The sequence below is a fragment of the Abrus precatorius genome, unplaced genomic scaffold (assembly GCF_003935025.1).
Source record: "Abrus precatorius isolate BTA unplaced genomic scaffold, Abrus_2018 Scaffold9, whole genome shotgun sequence".
In the NCBI taxonomy this organism is placed as follows: Eukaryota; Viridiplantae; Streptophyta; class Magnoliopsida; order Fabales; family Fabaceae; genus Abrus; species Abrus precatorius.
In genome coordinates this window covers 18,821,057-18,843,085 of record NW_020874439.1, presented here as the reverse complement: position 1 = coordinate 18,843,085, position 22,029 = coordinate 18,821,057, and the positions used below count along the sequence as shown (strand labels likewise).

The following is a 22,029-nucleotide window of genomic DNA, read 5'->3' as shown; positions in this document are numbered from 1 at the left end:
TTGAATCCTAGGCATTGGTTGTGAATGAACTTAGCTGAAGTATAGCGGAGGTAAATGAGTGACTTCATGAAATCTTGCACTCCTCACCTTTTGTCACCCTAACTGGAAGCTATGCATTTATCCACCCACTTGTGAGAATTATGAATTATTATTGGAAGACTTGTTAACCCTCATAATTTGTTCATACCAACTGGTACATGGTGCTCAATTAATGAAGATATATTATCTTTTACATAACATTTTTTTGGTCTAATTTGAGTTTTCCCACAACAAATTTTTTTATTTGAGGAATTCTATCTGAAACATGTAACCTTTTTGCTACTCCTTTGAACTTTTTATGAACTTAATTTTACACAATTGAGTTAGAAATTTTGGGGGGAAAAATGAGAAATGGAGCATTCAAACCCCGCCGCATAATCAAAGGCATTAATTTTAAAACACCGATTTTAGCTACTTCAGCAGATGATTTATATATTTTATGTAAGATAAAAAAGGGGAAAAAATAGATTATGTTGACCTTATAAGTTAATATAGTAGTATGTAATTCAACTTATTTTTAAAATATCAAATAATATTTATTTCAACCTTTTTCTAAAAAATATGTAATTATTATTTTTAAATTTAATTTAAAACCAACAACATTTCTAAAATTGCGATGGATGTGACATTCTGACAGCCACTAGATCAGCCGTATTGCTTATACTAAAATAAATAAAAAAATATATAATTTAATTAAAGTTAATAATTTTTTAAGACAAAAACTAAATAAAATATAATTAAAAAAATCTCATGAAAACATATTTATCTTACAAAATATTTTAAATAAAACTTATAATAAATATAAAATTTAGACGCTTATATAAAATACATTATTTATCTATTCAACGATTAGTTCAACTAAAATTTGTTTTCATGTAAATTATTATAAAATTTTATAAAATTAAAATTAAAAAATATTTTATTATATTACTTTATTTTGACATAAAATATGTTATTAAATATAAATAAATATTAATTATTGAATAGTATACTTATAAATATTCAAATTATGAAAAAATTGATACAACATAATTGTAAAAAGTAATATTAAGTGATTTAATAGTTCCATAAGTAAATTTTATATTTTATAAAAAATATTAAATTATGTAATATCTAAATTTAATATTAGTATCAAATGATTGATTCATATATAAAATTAGAGGATTTTGTTTTGTTTTGGTATAATTAAAATTAGCGGATTTTGGTACCAAGTTCAGCACACTGATGATTATTTCTAACTTATACCGGTGATAATTATTCCTCTCTTTCTCTAAATTTATTCTCATACAAAAAATGTAATTTTTTTGCTAGATTTAAAATATGCTTTTATTGCATTGCATTTATATTTTCTCATATTTAAACTTTTATATTGTAACGTGTGAATTTTGGTTTAAAGGCATTGACAAATCAAGAAATTACACATAATCTATTTAATTACATAGAGCGAGTATCTATAAAAAAAATTCGATGACACTAAATACTAATTTAAATATTTTTACGGTAACATTTTCCCTGCAAAGCATCTTATCTCTTAAATTTTTATTAATATTATATTAATTTTATTAAATAAAATATTTGAATGATTAAATTAAAACTACACTCCTTTCTAGTTATTTTTGAATTGAGAGGATCTAAATTCAGAGATTAATTACACAACTGTTAGTTTAAAAGCATTTATTAAATATATCAATTTTATAAATTTTTATATAAAATAAATTAATAAATACTTCGTTACATTACTTTATTTTAACTGATAATATACTTTTAAAAATAAAAGTAAATATTAAATTGTGAATAACATATTTACAAATATTTAAATTATGTAAAATTTAATATACATAATCACGAAGATTATATAAGATAATTTAACGGTTGAATTAGTTAATTTTATATTCTATAAAAAAAAAATTTAAGTGGTATAAGTGTTTAAGGAAGATGTATTGGATTAAGATTTTAAAGTACTTTTTTAGTTAAAAAAAGTTTTGCGAATTTTAAAAGACTTTGCATGATTCTACAAAACTTTAAAATTAAGATTTTAATGTATTATGCAACATTTTTAAGTCAGAATTTTAATGGATTCTACGGTTGTAAAATTTCGTGAATATTTGACATAAAGAGTTCAAGATTTTTTTTCATACATTTAAAATTAAAAAGAGTCAAAGGACAAAATAATAAAAAATAACAATGTCTGAATAAATAATAATAATAATTCTTCATAATATCATATATTTCTAAATATCATTCACCCACATATCTATAGCTATATTAGTCCTCCAAGCATTAGCTTCTTTTCGCTCCTACTCTTGAGTTTGAATAATAGGTTCAAAATTATGATTTTCATTAAATGGTAATGTTAAAGATAAAGGTTCGTCTATCGGTTCAATTAGAAATTCATCAGAACGACATTATTTGCGAAGAAAGTTATGTAGTGATGTATATGCTAACACAAGTTCTACCTGTGTCTTAAATAAAAATAAAAGTGTTGACTTAAAAACTGTGAATCTTGATTTAAAAATACCAAGTATCATTAGGGTCTACTAACATGGAAGTGTGCCCATTAACAGTTCCACCCCCAACAAAAATATTCAAATTCTCATAATCAACCATACTTTTTTCTCGAAGATTTTTGCGAATTGGGTCAGACTAGAAAAAAAAATTCATTATTAATATATTGAAAATAATATAATGCACTAAACTTTTAAACTATTAATATATTTAAAAGATTACGAAGTAATCTCACCTTTAAAAACTCTTTACATACTTTATCACTAGCAGTTAATGTCTTTGTAATTGGGTCTCATTCAAAGTCAGAGTTGTTGTGCATAAGTGTTGACATATTATTATATTATTTCTTAAATCACTTCATTCGACTCAAGGAATAATTATACATTTTAGGAAATTTAATTTTAGCATTGAGACGAAGAAGGATGACTCTCTCCACATTTAGTTTGTCAATTGACCCATTAGCATCACACAGTCTACTTTTTATAGCATCCACTATCAACTGTAACAGTTTATCAGAATTCTTTTTAGTCTAAGTTTCATAGTTTTCTTTCTCTTTTCCCTTCCCTTTATTATTTTCTTGTGAATCTCCTATTTGAATTACTAAAACAACATATGTTGGAAACTAGTTATATAAATAATTATGGATAAAAATATTTATTAAATTTATATCTCACCTAATAGGTATTTATATAATTAAAAACAATACTATAGCCCCATAAAAGGCTTAATCGCTATATATATATATATATATATATATAGATACATTATTATTTCTATATTTTAGATATTTAAACATTCATTTATTCAATTAAAAAAAATACTCTATAGTATAGATAAATATCTCAAACTCAATAGTTAAAGGTATTAGTTAACTATTTGAAGATCTACAGTTGATTGTAGAGATCATGATATCAATTTTAGCTTTCACCTTCCTCTTTTTTTGATGCATGTCATAAAAAAATTACTACTTATAAGTTGAAATTTCAAGCGTTTTCTGTATTATATATTTGAGGAACAAAATAGAGCAAGTCAATGACACTGTCATTTACGTTTTCACTAAATAAGGGAATGAAATGAGAACAGTAGTACAGTATTATATATGAGTAGTAGTGCAATATTATTAACCAAAATAAAAATAAAAATGGAGAAGACAAGAACATAAAAAAAATAAAAATGAAAAACTCACCCAAAAATTCTTGAAGCACTTGAAAAGTTACTTCAAACAATCATCCAAAATATGATGGGTTTGAATGAGATTGTTTAATGAATTTGGTATTTATAGATACTATTAAAAAGTCCTTCAAAATTCCTCTAATATAACCATCCTTTAAAATACTTATATTCTTTTAATACCAATGAATTATTTTTAAGTTGTAAAAATTCTCAAATGAATATTAATAAATTTTAATGAAATCTTTAAAAAATCTTGAAAATTCAGATTGAATACCACTAAATTATTTTTAAGTAATATAAAATTTTAATTAAATACCAACAGATTTTTTTACTTAAAAAAAATCTTTTAAAATTTTATGAAATCTTAAAGCAATACATTTTCCTAAGTTTAATATCAGTGTCAATTAATTACAACTCATATATAATGCATTTTTAATTAAATAAAATATAAATTATTATTTTTTATTTATATCTGGTTGTTGTTGAACAAAATTAATTTTTAAAAAATAATTTTATAATTTTGAATTCTTCCCTCACTTGCAACTGTAGAATTCAGTTTTAAAAATAACTCCAATATTTTACTTATACTTACTTTATTTCACTCTCTAACACCATCACATTTATTGCATTCTTTTTCTTTTTTCTTCTAAGCATATACGCATGTCAATACATTGAATCCATCATTTTTGTATGAAGGAGATGATGACTCTTGTATGTTGGTCTAGCAATCTATCATTTTTAAGTGATTATAATGGAATTTTAATGTCAATGATATAGAATTTGTTCAGATAAATTTTTAAAAAAGTCTTTATAAAAAAATAATTAGTATAAATAATGAATAAAACTTAAGTTAAAAAATAATCTTATCTCATCAAATTTTAAAAGAGTTAAATAAGAGCACTTTTAAAAAGAAAGTATAAATTTTCTAACTTATAAAAAAAATTATTTATTTTTTATATAAATAGTTCTTTAATAATTTATCCAAAACGGATCGTATTTGATATTTTTTTTTTCTGATCCTATTGATAAGATACATATTAAGAAAATAAGCTAGAATTACTTGAAACAGTAGTTTTTTTTTAAAAAAAATACTATGCAAAATTCCAAATGTATTTCTCTTTAAAGTTAATATTAATTTTAAAGTTATATTAAATCCTTAATTGCATTATTTTATAAAAATTTACAGTCAAATTGTTTAAGCTTTTTTTTTCATGAAATATCATTTTTCATTTAAAAATTTTTTTTTAACGAAGTTTTAGTGTATTTTCTTAGGCTATAAAAATACGAAATAATTTTTTTTTATTATCTTATGAAGTGTTGAATACATTTTTAAGAATAATTGAAATATTATCTATATTTTCTATGTATAATTTGTGAGTATAAATTTTTAAATAATAATTTTTAATTTTTAAAAATCAAATTAATTTTAGGAATTAGTTTTCTTTTTCATCAAGTCAAGTATTTTTTATATTAAAAATTAATTTTTTATCTCAATATATTTTTTATTTTGAATTTATCAATTTATTTTTATTTTAAAAATTATATTTTTATTTAATTTTAATTAATAAAATATAATATTTCTTATAAATTATTATAATCTTTACTCTGTTTTATAATTTGTTAAATTTTAAAATCGTCATACAGTATAGTTTTAATTAATTATTTAAAAATTTAATTTATCTTAATAATGCCCAAAAAATCAATAATTTTTATATAATCATAAAGAAGTAAATAAATTTTTAATTTTTGTAAAATTTTTAAAATTTAAATATATATTGAGTGACTTTAGAAAAAATTATTTTCAATAATGAATAATGGGAAAAAAAATTAAATTCTTATAAAATTTTATTATTTCTTATGTTATGACTAATAGAACTATCATACTTTTTTTTTATCATTATTTTGTAAAAGGGTAAAGGAATAAGAAACTGCGTTATACACCCGTGTGAAAAGATTGGAAATCAGTTTAAAATCACATCTTGCGAGACACAATTAACATAATTTTACCAAAAAGCAAAATAAATAAATAAATAAATAAAGTTACTTCTCACAAACAACATTTCAAATAATGTTTAGTGGAAAATTTTAATGTGTTTTAAAAGCTGATAAAAAATAATTATTCTTTAACATAAATTAATTAGAATTGATTAAATTATTTAGTTTGTAATATCTTTCATTTCTCTCTTTCATGATAGTAAAAGGGTTTAAATATAGATATTTTGTTGCCTTGAATCTCCATATATATAGGCATTTGTGATGCATGTAATTTTCTATCACAGAAATTTTAATAAAGGATGAATGTGGATACACATAGCTTTACATAATTGACATCTTCATGTCATGGAAAAACAAAAACATGTTTCTTGGACACAACATTTGCCCAAAAATATTTGTTACAACATTGCCAAAAATATTTGATTCCAAGTATCTGGAACTCCAGGCAAACACCAATGTATGCAATCTGCATTTAGTGGGTTAGTCCTTTCCTCCTCAGTCAAAATTTTACCCCCAGTTTCAGTGTAAACTGAGGAATGAGCATCAACTCTATACTCTGATATCTGTGTTATGTTTATGACATTCACCGGAACTTTCATTCTTTTCACCACTTTGGCCACCACACTCATCATACCCTTATTAGAACCACTTCCCCAATGATTCTTCTTCTTTACTGGCCTTGTCTCATTGAAACATTTCACACCATCCTTGTGGCCCCAGTCTGCGCTTCTGAAAACATTACATTTTAATCGTTAGAAATTAACAGTTTCTTGTGAGTGTCTGCGTGAGTACGATAATTAATGAATATTTAATGCATGAGTTGAAAAACACACGATAAGAATTTAATACATGATAAATTTTTATTAAAAATTATAATATTTAATATTATCAGTTACATAAATTTTTACTTTGTGTTGTTAGACGTATATTAGAACAGTTGTTAATATATCATATTAACTATTTTTAAATGCTATAAAAATAAATATTAAATGAATTTTTTATTAACATACGTATTTTTTAATAATTAATTATTTTATATAATCACGAACTAGAAGAAATTTTAGTGTTCAATAAACTTCAGGGTTTTCGCAACATGCTTCAAAGAACTGCTTGGCTTAAAACTCAAGTTGTTATAGAAAGCTGAAACTTGAAGAGAGAGAGAGAGAGAGAGAGAGAGACTTTGTGTGTGCAGGGGACATTGTTGTGAAGAAGACTCGAGTTTTGTTTGGATTAATAGTTGAGTCAACCCAATTGGCCCACGTCCTCAAACCCAATTTGTAAGCAATTGGTGTATCCAATTCTTCATATCCTTCTTCTCCATTGCCAAATGAACCCCATCTGCAATTAAATTACATGTTAGACATCATTTTCTTCCTTTCGGTTAAAGATCAAATTTTGTAATAAACTGACTAATAATGAATGAAAATGATCATATACCAAAAAAGATGACAATGATGATCCTTCAGATTAAGTAGTTTCTATTAGGTAAGATGTGATAGCTAAGTTGAAAAAGGACTTACAGTGCTTTTACTCTAAGACCACTCATCCACCATACATAGGTATTGAAAACAAGGATATCCACTCCTGTCCAGTTTTTGGCACGTTCCGTGATTTGATCTACTTTTATTATTCTCTTCTTCGGGTCTCCTATGATTCGAATATCAGTGTTGGACTCCACAAGAAATGGGGCCCAATAAAATTCTATGGTAGCATTATATTCCTATAAATGAAACATTCATAAAATAAATTTAGCCTTGGTTTTCAATCTAACAGTTAGCATGTTCAATTCAGAAGAATTCTAAGGAGTTTGTATTTATTAGGTAACTGCATGAACCAGAACCAGAAGAGCTTGTATCATGTCATAAACTACGTATCGAAGAAGCATGAATACGATACAGGATACGGTTAAGATTCGACACAAACCGAGATATGACCAATTTGAAAAGTTTTAAGATATGACACGGCTATAATACAATGCATAAAATTAGTAAAAAGAATAATATAGAAATACAAACTTTAAAGCAAAAGAGAATTTTAATTTTAGCAAGCGTCACAGACATGATAATATGATATCTTGTAATAGTATTCTCATTTCTATTGATATAAAAGTTTGAAAATTTTAAAAATAAATAAAAAAATATAAGCAAAATTGTCTATAGAACGTATGACACGGGTAATGTTTTAAAGTATCCTGTTGACGCTTAAGCTGTTACGGTGAAAACCCATGAATGATTTTGTTACATAATTGGATGCTTGATTCTGTGTTCGACCATTACTCATTATGACATTACCTTGGCTTTGAAGACTGAATGAACACGCCCTCGTTTCATTGACTTTTTCTTTTCAGGTATGATACCTTGGACCAAACAGACAAAAGATTCCCATTGGTTTCTTTGCAGTGAATCCCCTACAAATAATAGCCTCTTTCCTTGAAGCTTCTTAAGTGCTAGCTCTGGATTAAATCTACCAAATATATTTATTTAAACATGTGGCACTTACAGAAGTTACATATACACCTCAATGACCAAAAATTAAAAGATGAATAAAAACATGCTCAAGTGTGAGACTTACGGGGGCAAGGTGCAATCTTCTGGCTGCCATTCCCAATGAAGGTAATCAGAATCATTCCTTCCATTCTTGACACAAGAAAATTGTCTATCTATGTAAGGACAGCTAGTGTCTGAGTACAATGGCTTCAATGAGTTGTTAAATACCCATTTTCCATTTGCAACATTGCACTCTTCTGGGTCAAAATCGAACCTATCATCCAACCATGGGGCATTTTCAATCACTTCCTCAGCTTTCTTATCATCTATGTAACAATCACAGTATATATGGGACATCATTGCATTAGAACCAAATTGGTATGAAACACAAAGTACGGAAAGATTACATGAGAAATAGTTATGACATTTATGAAGCTAACTTACTAGATTTTGATTTGGTGTGCTTTCTAGGACAGGTTTTGAGCTTGAAAATTGAACTGGAATTAAGAAAACTTAGTCTTTCTGCATACAAGACTGCTATGAAGACAAGAACACAAATTGTGGTGACGATGATGGGTAGAGGAAGCTTTCCTCTGGAAGGCTTCATTGTTCCTGAAGGGATCATGGGAATGAGGGTGGCAGAAGATTAAAGGTAGCCATATGGGAAGAAAGAGTGTGAATTAATGCACAACACAACAGAATGATGGTGACATTGTTGAGAGGGTTTTAGGAGGTTTTTGAGTAGGAGTGAAGTTAAAGCATAGTATGTTTTGGTTATGTGTTAATTATGTTAATGGATACTGGAGGTTTGGAAATGACTTGAAAAGGCTAACATCTTTAGTTCTTGCTGTGTCCATGTAGTGGAAGCTATACATTGACCAAACTATTATGCTTATGTAGACCGTAAGGAATATCCATCTGGTGGGAAATATATTATTAGAAGGTTTGTTGAATCTCTCAAATTCACACTCTTTCATAACTTGTGTTTTAGTATGATTGCATATAAGTTCATACCTGCTACTGCTGGTAGATTTTTGTCAATAGCATAGGAAAAATTATTATACATTATTTCTTCTTACCCAATCTTTCACCTAGTTTTTTTTATTAGGTTGTGTTTTTTAGAGGACCTTTGTTATACATGGTGAGTCTCAAGTAACAAGTGAACCAATCCTTATAAAGAACAATGTAAAAATATGAGAGATGGGAAGAGAGGCGAAAAAAAAGTATTGAGTAAGATGTACTATATATAAAAAAAAATGTAGAAATTTGTACATATATCATTACTACTTTTTTATTATGACACAAATGTAAAGAAGAATAGAATGTTTATTTTTCGTCAATATTCTTTATCCCTTTACACCATGCCATATGCGATAAAATAGTAACTCACTTATGGATGAAGAGAGAGAGAGAGAGAGAGAGAGAGAGAGAGAGCAATAGAAAGAATTTTTTTTTACGCTCTCTGTCGAACATTTAATCACATGCGATGTAATAGAGGTATAAAATGTATAAAAAAGTCATGTAAAATGAATAATTTTTTAAATAAGAAATGAGGATTTTTTATTCTTTTGAAGTCAAGTAACACTTATGGTTGATGGCAGTGAATTGTTTCATAAAGTTATAGTGAATCACATAACTCGAAAGGACAAAAAACAAAAAGAAAAGTATAAAATGATTGTAAAGATACCATGAATCTTTAACAATTATAATTATTTCCCAGTTTTTTTTTCTTTACATCTCTTGAAAAAATGAGCCTCTTTTACCCTATTTAAGCCTTTTGAAAATGATTTTTTAAAAAAATTATATTGGCCCCACCTTTGTTTTCATGGCAATAATTACTGTTTATGTCCTCTTATCATGGTTTCTTAAGAACTTGAATTTTAACAAATAGAAAACAAGGGAGACATCATGCTTTATAACTTAGTATGTACTTTATTGGAGCCTAAGGAAGGAAAAACTTGAGACAATAGAGTGACTTGAGGAGATGGTAACAGACATGGGTCGCAAAACGAAGAGAAAGAGTAGGAGAATCTTAGCAGAGATGCAAAAAAGCAATAAATTAAGTTAATTTTTTTCAAGTAATGAAGACAAGAGATCAATAATAATATTCATACACTTATATATGATATTTTTTAAAACTATTTTTTCAATCTCATTTTTTAATTTATTTCTTGATTTTATCACACCATATTATTATTAAATCTTTTCATTTTGTCCCTTTATTTATTTGTTTTTCTTTTTTCACCTCCTACACCTTGAAAATGAGACCTGTGACCTGTGAGTATAGTTATTCAAAAGATATTGTATACTTTTTTTTTTAATAAAAAAAAGTAATAGCAGTACGAGTCTTGACTCTTGGCCATTGAAAATATACTTGATTAACATATTTAGTATTATATATATATATATATAATAAGATTTTCTCAGTAATTTTTATTTTTATTTAAATTTTTTATTTAACTTACATTTGACAGTTTACAATTTATTATTGATAGATATAAGTTAAATTTAAATAAAAATATAAATTAAATATAATTTTTTTTAAATTTACATGAGTGTAGGTGTGAAAAATAAAATAAAATATATATATATATATATATTTAAAATAAAAATGTTAATTTCTTTTTGAACCTTTACAATTTACATTGTAACTTGCAGAACTAATTATTGAAAATTCAATTGAATGGCATTTCCATATCAGTCTTGTCAATCTATGAGTATTTTCAACCGGGTCAAATCCTCTAAGAAATTTAATACTAAAATGGATGAGAAGTAATGTACCAAAGAAAAACTAATTGTTTTTATTTTTTATTTTGGCTCCAATCAATCATACACAGCAATTCATATTCATTTTTAGGTTGTCAGTTTTCAGCACACGTTAATCATGAAGAGTTTAAAAATAGGTTGAGTGTGACCTCCTTTCATAGGAAAGGTGAATATCATCATGGTATAAAATCTTCAAGAGAAATAACAATGCTGCGCAATCATCAACTCACCCTAATGCATTGCAACAGTAAAAAATTTCATCAGTGAAAATCACCCAAGTTCTTGGCTTTAAAGATTTCATAATTTAGATATTAACATTGCAACTTAACACACATCCAATGGTTACTAACGAAACCTCAGATTACCTGAAAAACCCTTAGACTAACAACTATCATGATATTAAATGAAATTGATGCAATAAAATCCTCAATCAACCAAACAAAAATTGATAGATTAACGGGTTTGGAAGTTGACAACTTACAAAACCATCACAAATCAAATCATTGTTCAACAGAAATTGTTCATAACTTGCACTTTAGAGGTGATTTTGAATAATCTGTTACTTAAAACATGGACTTAACCTAATGCCATTATATTGATTTCCCAACAGCAGGGAGCACCATTTTTTTTTTTTGGTCAAGCAGGTAACACCATTATTCCCTCAAATTTTCTCATATGGGCCTAAACCAATCCAAAATGATTGGGCTTGGCCCAATTGACGCAATTTTCAGCAACTCCCATTCAACGTTGAAGCAGATAGCATCTTCTCTCACTGTTATGATCTTTCGCCTATGGCTACCTTCAACCTCTCTTCTATGCACACTCTTTCCTTTCATCGTTTATTTTCTTCTTTTCCCCTAAGTACCCCTACCCTTTCGTTCAATTTACAACCCAAACCCTGTGTGAACCCTCACCCAATTTCTCTGAAACCCTACAATTCAGAGAAACTTCGGACACGTGTGGTGGCTCTGGCCGTGAAGAACCTCGGCGAGACGGAGTCGGTGACGGTGTCGCCGGAAAACGATGGACCCGCCGGAGAACTGCCGTCGGGAGCCGGCGTTTACGCCGTTTATGACAAGAACGGCGAGCTTCAGTTCATTGGCTTGTCACGTAACATTGCGGCGAGCGTTTCGACCCACTGGAAATCGGTGCCGGAGCTATGCGGTTCCGTCAAAGTAAGAATTCTGGTTCTTCCATGTCGTAATTGATATTAATAAACTTTGAATTGTTTATACTCATTGTTATATATGGTTTTGATGGCCAAAGTATTAGAGAATGGTTCATTTTATTTAACTTAGTATTGATAAAAAAAAAAAAGCAGTTTTTGTTTTATCGTTTTTCTAACGTGTATCAACACCTCATTAAACTTGATTATTAATGTAATTGACAATAAACTATATGAAAAATTTTATTAAAATAAGCTGAAAGGAGTTCACGTTAGTCAAAAATGATGGACAAGGTGGTAATGCTAAGGAGCAAATAGAAAGGGCACTAGTTAGGCAATCCTTTTTTGTGTAGCTTAGAATGAGGAGAGGAAAGAACAGACTTATGGTTTAGCAATTTAATGAAATAGAAAGGAAAGTTTTTACAAATGTCTTGTTACCTTTTTATTATCAATGAATGAAATCGGGAATTCATGAAATTTCATTTCAAACAGGAAAAGTAGTTGAAACATAATATCAAGTACCTAGGCAAATGCGGAAAAGACAAAATGTATATTGGTGGTGCTTATTTTTATGTTTTATTTGTTTACCATGTAGGGCTAAAATAATAATTATGCTTTTGAGCCATTTGAGTTTCCCTTTGTTTCATCATTTCATTCATGGGTCATTTAGGATGAGATAAGTTTTCATTCGATTTTTTGGGTCCTTCCACAGTTCTTATGAACCTCACTTGTCTTTCCATTTCTTTTCACACTCGTCGTTTCCTTACTTTGAGAGCTTTGTGATAATAAAAGATCTTTTCCATCATTGAACGCAGCATCTTCTGCATCAACATGATCTCTTACAATGTGCTGGGTCAAGATTATTTAAACCCACATAAATAAAACCCTGCTTTAGAATGTGGATATTGGTTAAACAATTGGGTGACTACTAGAAAATGTATACAATACACCAATTGAAATAGGGTCTATGAGAAAGGTGATTTGCTCATCTCATCACATTATCTGGGTTAAAGAAATGGAAAAACCATATTTATGTTTTGAGTAATCATCTTAATCATAACTCATAACTCACTATCTGTGTGTCTCTGTCTTGTTCTTTTAAATGATTTAGCACAACCAAGTTGACTATAAGCACAAATGACAAACAGTATTGGAAGTGATATGATCCACTGAAAAAACTTTTTTTTTATATATCATAATAATTTACTGTGTTACATGGACTAGTTTGAATATACTTAAGATCACCATTCTCCAAATTTCCAGTAATAATACATTCCTGATGGTGGATTTTTCTTGGTGAATCTGTACACTGTAGGCTGGGATAGTGGATGAACCAGACAGGGAAGCTCTAACCCAAGCATGGAAGTCATGGATGGAAGAATACATAAAAGTGAGTGGAAAAGTTCCACCTGGTAATGAATCAGGAAATGCCACTTGGGTCAGGCAGGCACCTAAAAGGAAGCCTGATCTTCGGTTGACACCTGGTCGCCACATGCAATTAACTGTCCCTCTTGAGGACCTCATTGACAAGTTGGTAAAAGAGAACAAAGTAGTTGCATTCATTAAGGGCTCCAGAAGTGCACCACTATGTGGATTCTCACAGAGGGTAGTAGCCATTCTTGAAAATGAAGGAGTAGATTATGAGAGTGTGAATGTGCTAGATGAAGAGTATAATTACGGATTGAGGGAAACACTTAAAAAGTACAGCAACTGGCCCACATTCCCTCAGATTTTTCTGGATGGTGAACTGGTTGGGGGTTGTGATATATTGACCTCCATGTATGAGAAAGGTGAACTAGCTACCGTGTTCAAAAAATAATTTTGCAAGGTACCTACATTTGGGTATTCTTTTGAACTTGGAGAATATGAATAGAGCGTGGGACAGTAAGGGAAGGGTAATGCAGGTCATGTATATTTGTTTTTTTAATCAAAGTACAAAATGCTTGTCTTTTTCATTTACGACCACTGCACAAATCTCATTTGCATTGCATGGATGTATTTCTTGAAGGGTTGTTCGTACCCAATTATTTTGAAAAATCAATTGATGATCAGCGGAGCACAGGTGTAATATGTTACCAAGAGACAATGGGATCTTCAACTAACGATTATAAAGAAGATGAACAATTTTAATGAGTGGTTTCATCTATATTTTAATAAGTGCATTATAATTAAATTCATTATTATTATTATTATTATTATTATTATTATAAGGTGTTCTCTAAATGAGAGGATATTCTATATTCTTTACATGATGGGGTTAGTAATTTATTTGAAACAGACATAAATATTTTTAAATTTTTAAAATATTAAAGAAATTACACTCCTTAATTTAGAGAGAGTATATAATGCACTCTCAATTTCAAGAGTACCTTAGTAAACACATTATTATAGGGAGGTGGGAATTTATTAAATTTATTCCATTTAATAACCAAGTCTACAAAAATTCATACAGTTAAGAAATTGACACTTTATTCAATAAATTATTTTAACATTCAACATGTTTTATAAAATATAAGTATATTGATTTTAAAATTATACATATTTACAAATGTCTATTTTTTATAGTTACCCGTAATAGCCTATTTTTAAAATGAAATAACGAAAAATTAGAGTGATACCTTATTACCTTAAGTACATATGGCACATATTTATGTAAAGCACAAGAGTTGGCGCAGGGCGTAATGCTGTTACGTTTATATGTGTTATCGATTTATTTAATAGAAGGTCCTTCTTTGAACATTACCGTGTGTAAAATTATCTCAAGCCAGCAATAACTACAAAGTACTAGTAGAGATTAAAATGTGTTTGGATAACTGTTTATTTAATAGTTCCTTTCTTTTTTTTTAAATGATAACTTATATAATAAATTTAATAATAAAATTTATTTGAGATAGTTAAAAACAACTTATGAGAGTCATAAGTTGTTCCATTAACTTTTTTAAACATGTTCTTATTCTTGGGTTCTTTAAGCATAGAAAACTGTGTGATCTCCCTTTAAACACACACAAAAAAAAAAATGCAATGATTTTTTTTTTAAAGTTAATTATAGTTGAACGACTTTTTTAAAAGTTTGGTAATTTTCTAAAAATATCACATGACTTTTATATTTTAATCTTAACCATTCATAATAAAATATAATGATTAAAATTTATTTATTTTTATTTTTATTTTTCACACACATACAAGATTAAAATAAAATGATATTAGATATCAAATTTAATAAAATAATAATTTCAACAAGTTTTTAATTTATTCTTTCAAAAACAGGAAAAATTAATTTTATCTTCCAAAAATTATATAAAAAATATAAAATAATTTTGAAAAGAATGACATGCAATCGAGCGAAATTCAAAATTTCAAATACAACGCAAATCAACACCAAATAGTTTCTAAAATATTTATAATTCTTTCATGTTATAAAAATAAATATTTATGTAATAGTTCTTAATTCAAATATTTTCCTATTTTTTTTTATTTTCTTTTCTTGAAGATCCTTTATTTTCAGTCAAAATTGCATTCTATAAGAAGAATTAATACTATAAAATAGTTCTAACCCAAAAACCAAAAATAAGCTCTCTCTCTCTATATATATATGTGTGTCTGTGTGTCTGTGTTTTTAAGCTAAATGCAACCTCTTAAACTCAATTCATAATTAATTTTTAACTATTACAAATTAGCTATTTTATGGTTATAAATTTAAATGATTTCATAATAATTACGTGTCATGTAACTCTTAGAAAAGACATAAATATAAATAAAAAAACTTAAAAATATTAAATTATAAATTTAGTCCTTATATTTAACATATTTTTTTTTAATTTGGTCTTAAAAACAATTATAAATGTGTTGATTAACAATTAACAATATTAGACAAAAGAAAGCAAAACGTAAAATAGTTTATATAAAAATTAAAATGTAAATTTTTTACTATAATAATTAATTTATAAATAAAAATCAACTATAGAAATTAAATATATATTTTAATTAATTATAAATTTTAAAAGGCAATACAACACTAAATTTGATTAAAAAATTTATATTATAACTCAAAAAAAATATTAACAACACACTCTTAGTATTTACTAAAATTAATTGAAAATTATAAAAGTTATGTAACTCTCACTCTTTTTAATTTTTAATTTAATAATTATTTTTTATATTTTTTATTTTTAATAAATTTTAACTAATATTTAAAAAGTATGATTTTAACACTATTATAACTTAATCTTGTAGTCATAGTATACTAGATTCTTGACTAATAAAAATTTAATCTATTTTATAAGAATTTGTTAATCTCAATTCTTAAGGTTGATTTTAATTATCCAAAAATAAAAAAAAATTGTAAAAAAGAATATATTCATTATATTAAAATTAAAAGGTATTAAATATTTTTTAATAAATTTTTGCTATAATTAATTGTTTGAACTCATCTCTAGAGATTAAGTTAACATTTTTTTAATTTTTTATTTTGTATCTTTTATCATACTTTCAAAGAATGAATAAAATATTAGTATTGATATATATTTTTTATAATGTATATCAATTTGTATAAAATCTTTTAAAAATATTTTTTCTTTATAAAAAAGAAAATTTTTACTATCTTTAAAATATTACACTACACCAAATAAAAGTTTACTTCAAAATACAAGCTTTTAGTTTATTTAAATTTTGTAATTTTTTTATTTGGCACCTCATTATTTATTTTTTAAAATAAGTCCCCTATTTTTTTTATGATTAAGTTATATATTTGGTCTTTATAATTAATACTTGTTTATAAATTATTCTTTTATAATTAAATTTATGTTTAAATTTTTATGAGTGTTGTTTTACGTTTTTGTCTCTTTGTTTGTATATGTAAGGATTACATTATATATATTTTTGTATACACATCAATTTGAAAAGATGTGTCAAGTATAAAAAGTAAGTTTATAATTTAATCATTTAAAAATATTGTGTGAATAGTAATTAACATAACTATTTTAGACATTTGAAATAAGACCTCAATTTTTATCTTCAAATTAGGCTCAACTCATCATCATAAAAAAATACACGAGTTAATATAAAGAGATTACATATTTAAACAAAAACATAATTCAAATTATCAACACTGTTATCATTAATAATTTTATCCTTATTTGCTATAAAGTTCTCACATTTCTAAACAGTACACTACTAAACAAATAAAATTGAAATAGACTTTCTTCAATACAAAGAAAAAGCTGGAAAATATTTACTTATAATTTTAGCAATGAAATAAAACCAAGCCATGCGCCAATAAGCATTGATGCGCAGGACAATTATGAACCCCAACAATATTATTATATAAGATGCTGTGAAACTCCAATAGAATGCTGCCATGTCTACTGCTGTTTCATGTCCTTCTGTGTTGTTGAATTGTGATGATGGTGAACCTTCACACTTTCGCTTGAGGAGTGGTCCACAAAGCAAAGGATTACCTTTGTAGTTCTCCTCATCAAAGACTCCAAATTGCCCCCCACTGGGTGGTATTCCAGAAAGATTGTTGTATGACACATTGAAGATTGATAAAAAGTTCAACTTGGTTAATTGAGAAGGAATTACGCCACTCAAATTGTTGTAGGACAAGTCAAGGCTCTCAATCTCAGAAAGATTAGAAAAAGTATTTGGTATTGAACCAAACAAGTAATTATGGGATAAGTTTAGGACTCGAATTTTCTGCAAGCTTCCAATTTGAAAAGGGATAATACCAGTTAGAATATTGCATGATAAATCCATTCCATTCATTTGCTCAAGGATGTTGCCACTGTAAGAGTATAAATTGTTCTTTGTTCTAAATTCAACAATAGCCTTCATGTCATCCTCGTTGTCATCATTTGAAGGCATAAATATTGACACACTGGCATTAATGAAAGAACCAAATGGGGAATCAACCGTTACAGTTGAAAATTGAAAATCTGGGAAAGAAACAAGGTTTTCTTCCATTCCAAATGACAAATTGTTGAAGCATGATGGTATTGAACCCTTGATCTTGTTGCGTGAGAGATCCATGAGGGTGATTTTTTGTAATTGACACAACTGAATTGGGATATGGCCATGAAAATTGTTCCCTCCTATAGAAAGCACTTTCAAATCTGACAACTTGTCCATCCAATAGGGAATATTTCCAGAGAAATTGTTATCTCGCAAGTCTAGAATTTCTAGGCTTGAGCCTTCTGACAATGTGAATGGTATAGAACCTGAGAAAGAATTATTTTGCAAATACAAGAACCTCAAGATTGATGGATTGATATGTGAGATCGACCCTGATAATCTATTTTGTGAAAGATCCAACATAAATACCATTCTTAGGTTTGAAATCTCAAAAGGGATCTCACCTTCCAACCGATTGTTTGCCATAAGAATGATCCCCACAAATGACAACTTCACAATTGAACTAGGAATTTCACCTGAGATTAAATTATCTGACATGTCAAATATCTCTAATCCTCTACCATTCAAATTTTCCAATACCTCTTTCAAAGTGCAGTTGAGGTTGTTATTATTGAGAAGCAACTCATACAGAAATGTAATACTAGGGAATTTAGGAATTTTCCCATGGAAAAGATTGTTGGAAAGCTTCAATTTTTGTAGCCTGATGCAACCAATGGCTAGTTGTTCTGGTAATTCGCCTGAGAAGCGATTATGTGACAAATCCAATGAGTTAAGTTCTTGCATTTCACCAATTGAAGCAGGTATACTTCCTTCAAAGTTGTTATTTGATAGATTTAAAATGCTAATGCCTGGAAGGAATGTGCCAATATCTTGTGGGAGGGAACCAGAAACATTGTTGTTTGAGATATCTAGGTGAACCATGTCTTGTCTGATGGAGGACAATTGAAGGTTTCCAACAAATAAGTTATTCATAAAAAATAAATATTGGAGTTTTGAGTTATTTTGTATCAACCAACATGGGAATTCTCCAACTAATTTGTTATGGGAGAGGTCGATAAATTGCAATTCTTTTTGATATTGGAGAAAAGTAGGGACAACACTTCCTTCACCCATATTTAAGTTGCTTCGAAGGATGAGTGACTTTAATTGAAATGTTGGAAGCCACTTTGTCTTTTCAGTTTCAACTCGTGCTTTAGGATTTTGGGAAGAAATATATAGAACTTGAAGTTTAGAATGGTTAGCCAAAGTACTCAATGAAAATGAGCCTTGTAGGTAATTGTCAAAGAGAGACAAGTACACAAGGGATGTGACATTGCTAATGAAGGATGGAAAATTGCCAGTGAACAAATTTTGAGAGAGATCAAGTATTTGAAGGTTTCTCAGGCTGCTCAAACATTCTGGAATCTCACCATTAAACTTATTTGAACTTAGACCTAACTCTATGAGATCCTGCATCTTGCATAATCCTGTCAAATAATATGTAGTCACAAATTGAGATTATGAAATAGAACTTAACTAGAGTAAGATTATTAATTTAAGATTTTATTAACAAATGTATTTTTAAATTTAGGATTTACAGATAGAATAATGATTATCACTGTCAAACAATTGTTACCCTATTAATTAAATTATTTTCTAATTTTTGGTTTTAAATTTGAAGCATGCATTGTACATTTTTTTTTAAATGTAGCACAATATCTAAAATAAATACACTAGAATATCTGAATTTTGCTTTACCATACATATAATTTATGAAGCAATCATGTATGTATGTGAAAACAAAGCCAATGTTAGGTAAGTGTATTACAATACCTTCAATTGAGCCGTTTAGATTATTATAACTCAAGTCTAACACTTCCAATCTTTGCAATTTCTGAATATCTGCAATAGAAAAATTATTGTTACAAATAAATGATATTTATTTTAATATCAATTCATTATTTTTGAGTTATGTGTAATTTTTTATCTCTGAAATGTTCCTATGCACCTCCTTTAGTGACCCACACTGAAGCATCTATTCATGGAGCATTGAGTCATTGACTAGCATAGGGGTGACAATTAATTCTCACTTGAGGGGATTCCCGCGAGGACCACCCTAAATGGGGTTTTGAATGCAAAAAATTTCTTTCTGCGGGACGGGGATGCGGATGAAAATTCTTCCGGAGCTAATTTAGATTCTTTAAAATTTATTAAATTTTTAAAATATAATACAATTTTATTTTTTATTAAAAATTATTTAAATTTAACAATATTTATATAATATATAATTTGATATTACAGATAAATTATTGATTGTACGTTAAGAAAATTATGATAAGAACAACATTTATATTAATTATTTATATAAAATTTCTTATAAATAAAATTATTTGATAAAAGTTTTTAGAAAATAAAAATTTTAAAATAAAACACTCGTTCGTTAGTTGTGTTACTAACTAGTTTTATGTTCTTCAAAATATTAAACCTTTATCATAAAATAGTCATTTACAAAACATAGCATTAACTATATTTATCATTTTTCTCAAAATTACTTTCATTACTTATTACCGTCATTAAGGATATCATTATAGTAACCATATCCTCACTAACTATTATTACTATTTATTATTATTGTTATGATTGTGCATTACCACCATAAGGAGTGATTTATTATATCCAACAAATTTTAAATTTAACATAAAAAATGAAAATCAAAACCATAAAATTTTCAAAACTTTTAAAATCACCCTAAATGAGTCCTTCGCTTGTCAAGAAAAGGTTTAGCTCGCCAATAAAATAATATATGAATGGAATATTTTTAAGGTTATCATGGAAGGATGTAATAATAATAATAATAATAATAATATTGTATTTCTTTTTCTTATGTATTAAATTTATTTTCTCACTTATTGATTTTGCTTTTTATTTTGAATATATAAAAGTATTTTGATTGTTCATTGACCATTACGCTAAAAAAAGTAAAGAATAGAAAAAGAGAGATACCTAGAGCAGAGAAAAGGGCATCCATTGAGTTATGGTTAAGCTTCAAAGTCTTTAGCGATGTCAGTTCATTCAAACCAAGCGACCCACTGCTCGTTAGGCTGTTATGCGAAAGGTCTAAAGTCTCCAACTTCATCAAGCTTGGAAGTCCTTAAAAAAAAAAAAAGCATAGTTATGAGAAATTTCAGCTTACTAACAAATACCCTGCATCATACCCTTGATTTTCAGCATAATCATTTGTTAATAAGAAAAGAAAGAGTAAATTTTATTTTAAAATTTGCAATAGGAAAATCAATGTGATGAAAAGTATGAGAAAACATAAGAAACCTTCATTGGCAATGGAGCCTTGATACCCGTTGATAGACAAATTGAGAAAGAGTAGTTCTACAAATGGACGAAACAGTGAAGTGTTTATCAGATGAATTCCTCTGGCATTGAGATTGTCAAGGGAAAGGTGTGTTACGGGGGCATTTGAGATGTTAGAGCATTTGATTCTGTTCCAAGCACAACAATCACTTGTTCTATCCCAAGAACCCAATTCCCCTTCATTATAAGGGTTGGAACCTAGAGATAAGATGTGGGCCTTGATCGCTAGCAGGCCCATTCTCTCCTTCTCCAAGCACCCCTCACATCCTTGCTTCTGTATAATTAGCAGTGCCACAAAATACAAAGGGAAACTCCAAACCAAAGCCACCCTCATTTCAGTGTTATCATATTAATGAACTCATTTTCTCTATTTATAAGGAAATAGTTTAGAAGCACCTTTCACTTGAAAAAAATTTCATCGAAGCACATGAAAGACTTGGGTGTTGACTAGGGATGAAGAAATTTGGCAGGGATTATCATACTTGATAGACATTTGATACCTTTAGTATTAATCACACATTGTTGTGTCTTCACTATTGTTGTATCTTAGTCAATAACAACATTGAAAAAATGATCTGTTTTATCTTTTAATTGTCTACGCGCCAAGTAATTAACTATGTTGTGATTGAGTATGAACAAGTCAAG

At 27.7% G+C, this 22,029-nt stretch overlaps 3 protein-coding genes across 3 annotated transcripts; 1 reads left to right on the top strand and 2 right to left on the bottom strand.

The window, feature by feature from the left end:
- Positions 1–6,110: 6,110 nt before the first annotated feature.
- LOC113851339 (protein trichome birefringence-like 3) lies at positions 6,111–8,823 on the bottom strand. The gene is made up of 6 exons (XM_027481802.1): positions 8,643–8,823; positions 8,284–8,524; positions 8,004–8,175; positions 7,233–7,432; positions 6,892–7,050; positions 6,111–6,441 (listed from the first exon to the last, which is right to left on the bottom strand). Exons 1-6 carry the CDS (start codon positions 8,821–8,823, stop codon positions 6,111–6,113), a joined length of 1,284 nt encoding a protein of 427 aa, XP_027337603.1.
- Positions 8,824–11,692: 2,869 nt separating this feature from the next.
- On the top strand, positions 11,693–14,086 carry LOC113850143 (bifunctional monothiol glutaredoxin-S16, chloroplastic). Its single transcript, XM_027480530.1, has 2 exons — positions 11,693–12,139; positions 13,445–14,086. Exons 1-2 carry the CDS (start codon positions 11,756–11,758, stop codon positions 13,946–13,948), a joined length of 888 nt encoding a protein of 295 aa, XP_027336331.1. The 5' UTR covers positions 11,693–11,755; the 3' UTR covers positions 13,949–14,086.
- Positions 14,087–17,249: 3,163 nt separating this feature from the next.
- LOC113850926 (receptor-like protein 9a) lies at positions 17,250–21,718 on the bottom strand. The gene is made up of 5 exons (XM_027481439.1): positions 21,346–21,718; positions 21,022–21,168; positions 19,852–19,920; positions 19,041–19,514; positions 17,250–18,965 (listed from the first exon to the last, which is right to left on the bottom strand). The coding sequence occupies exons 1-5, from the start codon at positions 21,716–21,718 to the stop codon at positions 17,332–17,334; spliced, it is 2,697 nt and encodes an 898-aa protein (XP_027337240.1). The 3' UTR covers positions 17,250–17,331.
- Between the last annotated feature and the right edge of the window lie 311 nt (positions 21,719–22,029).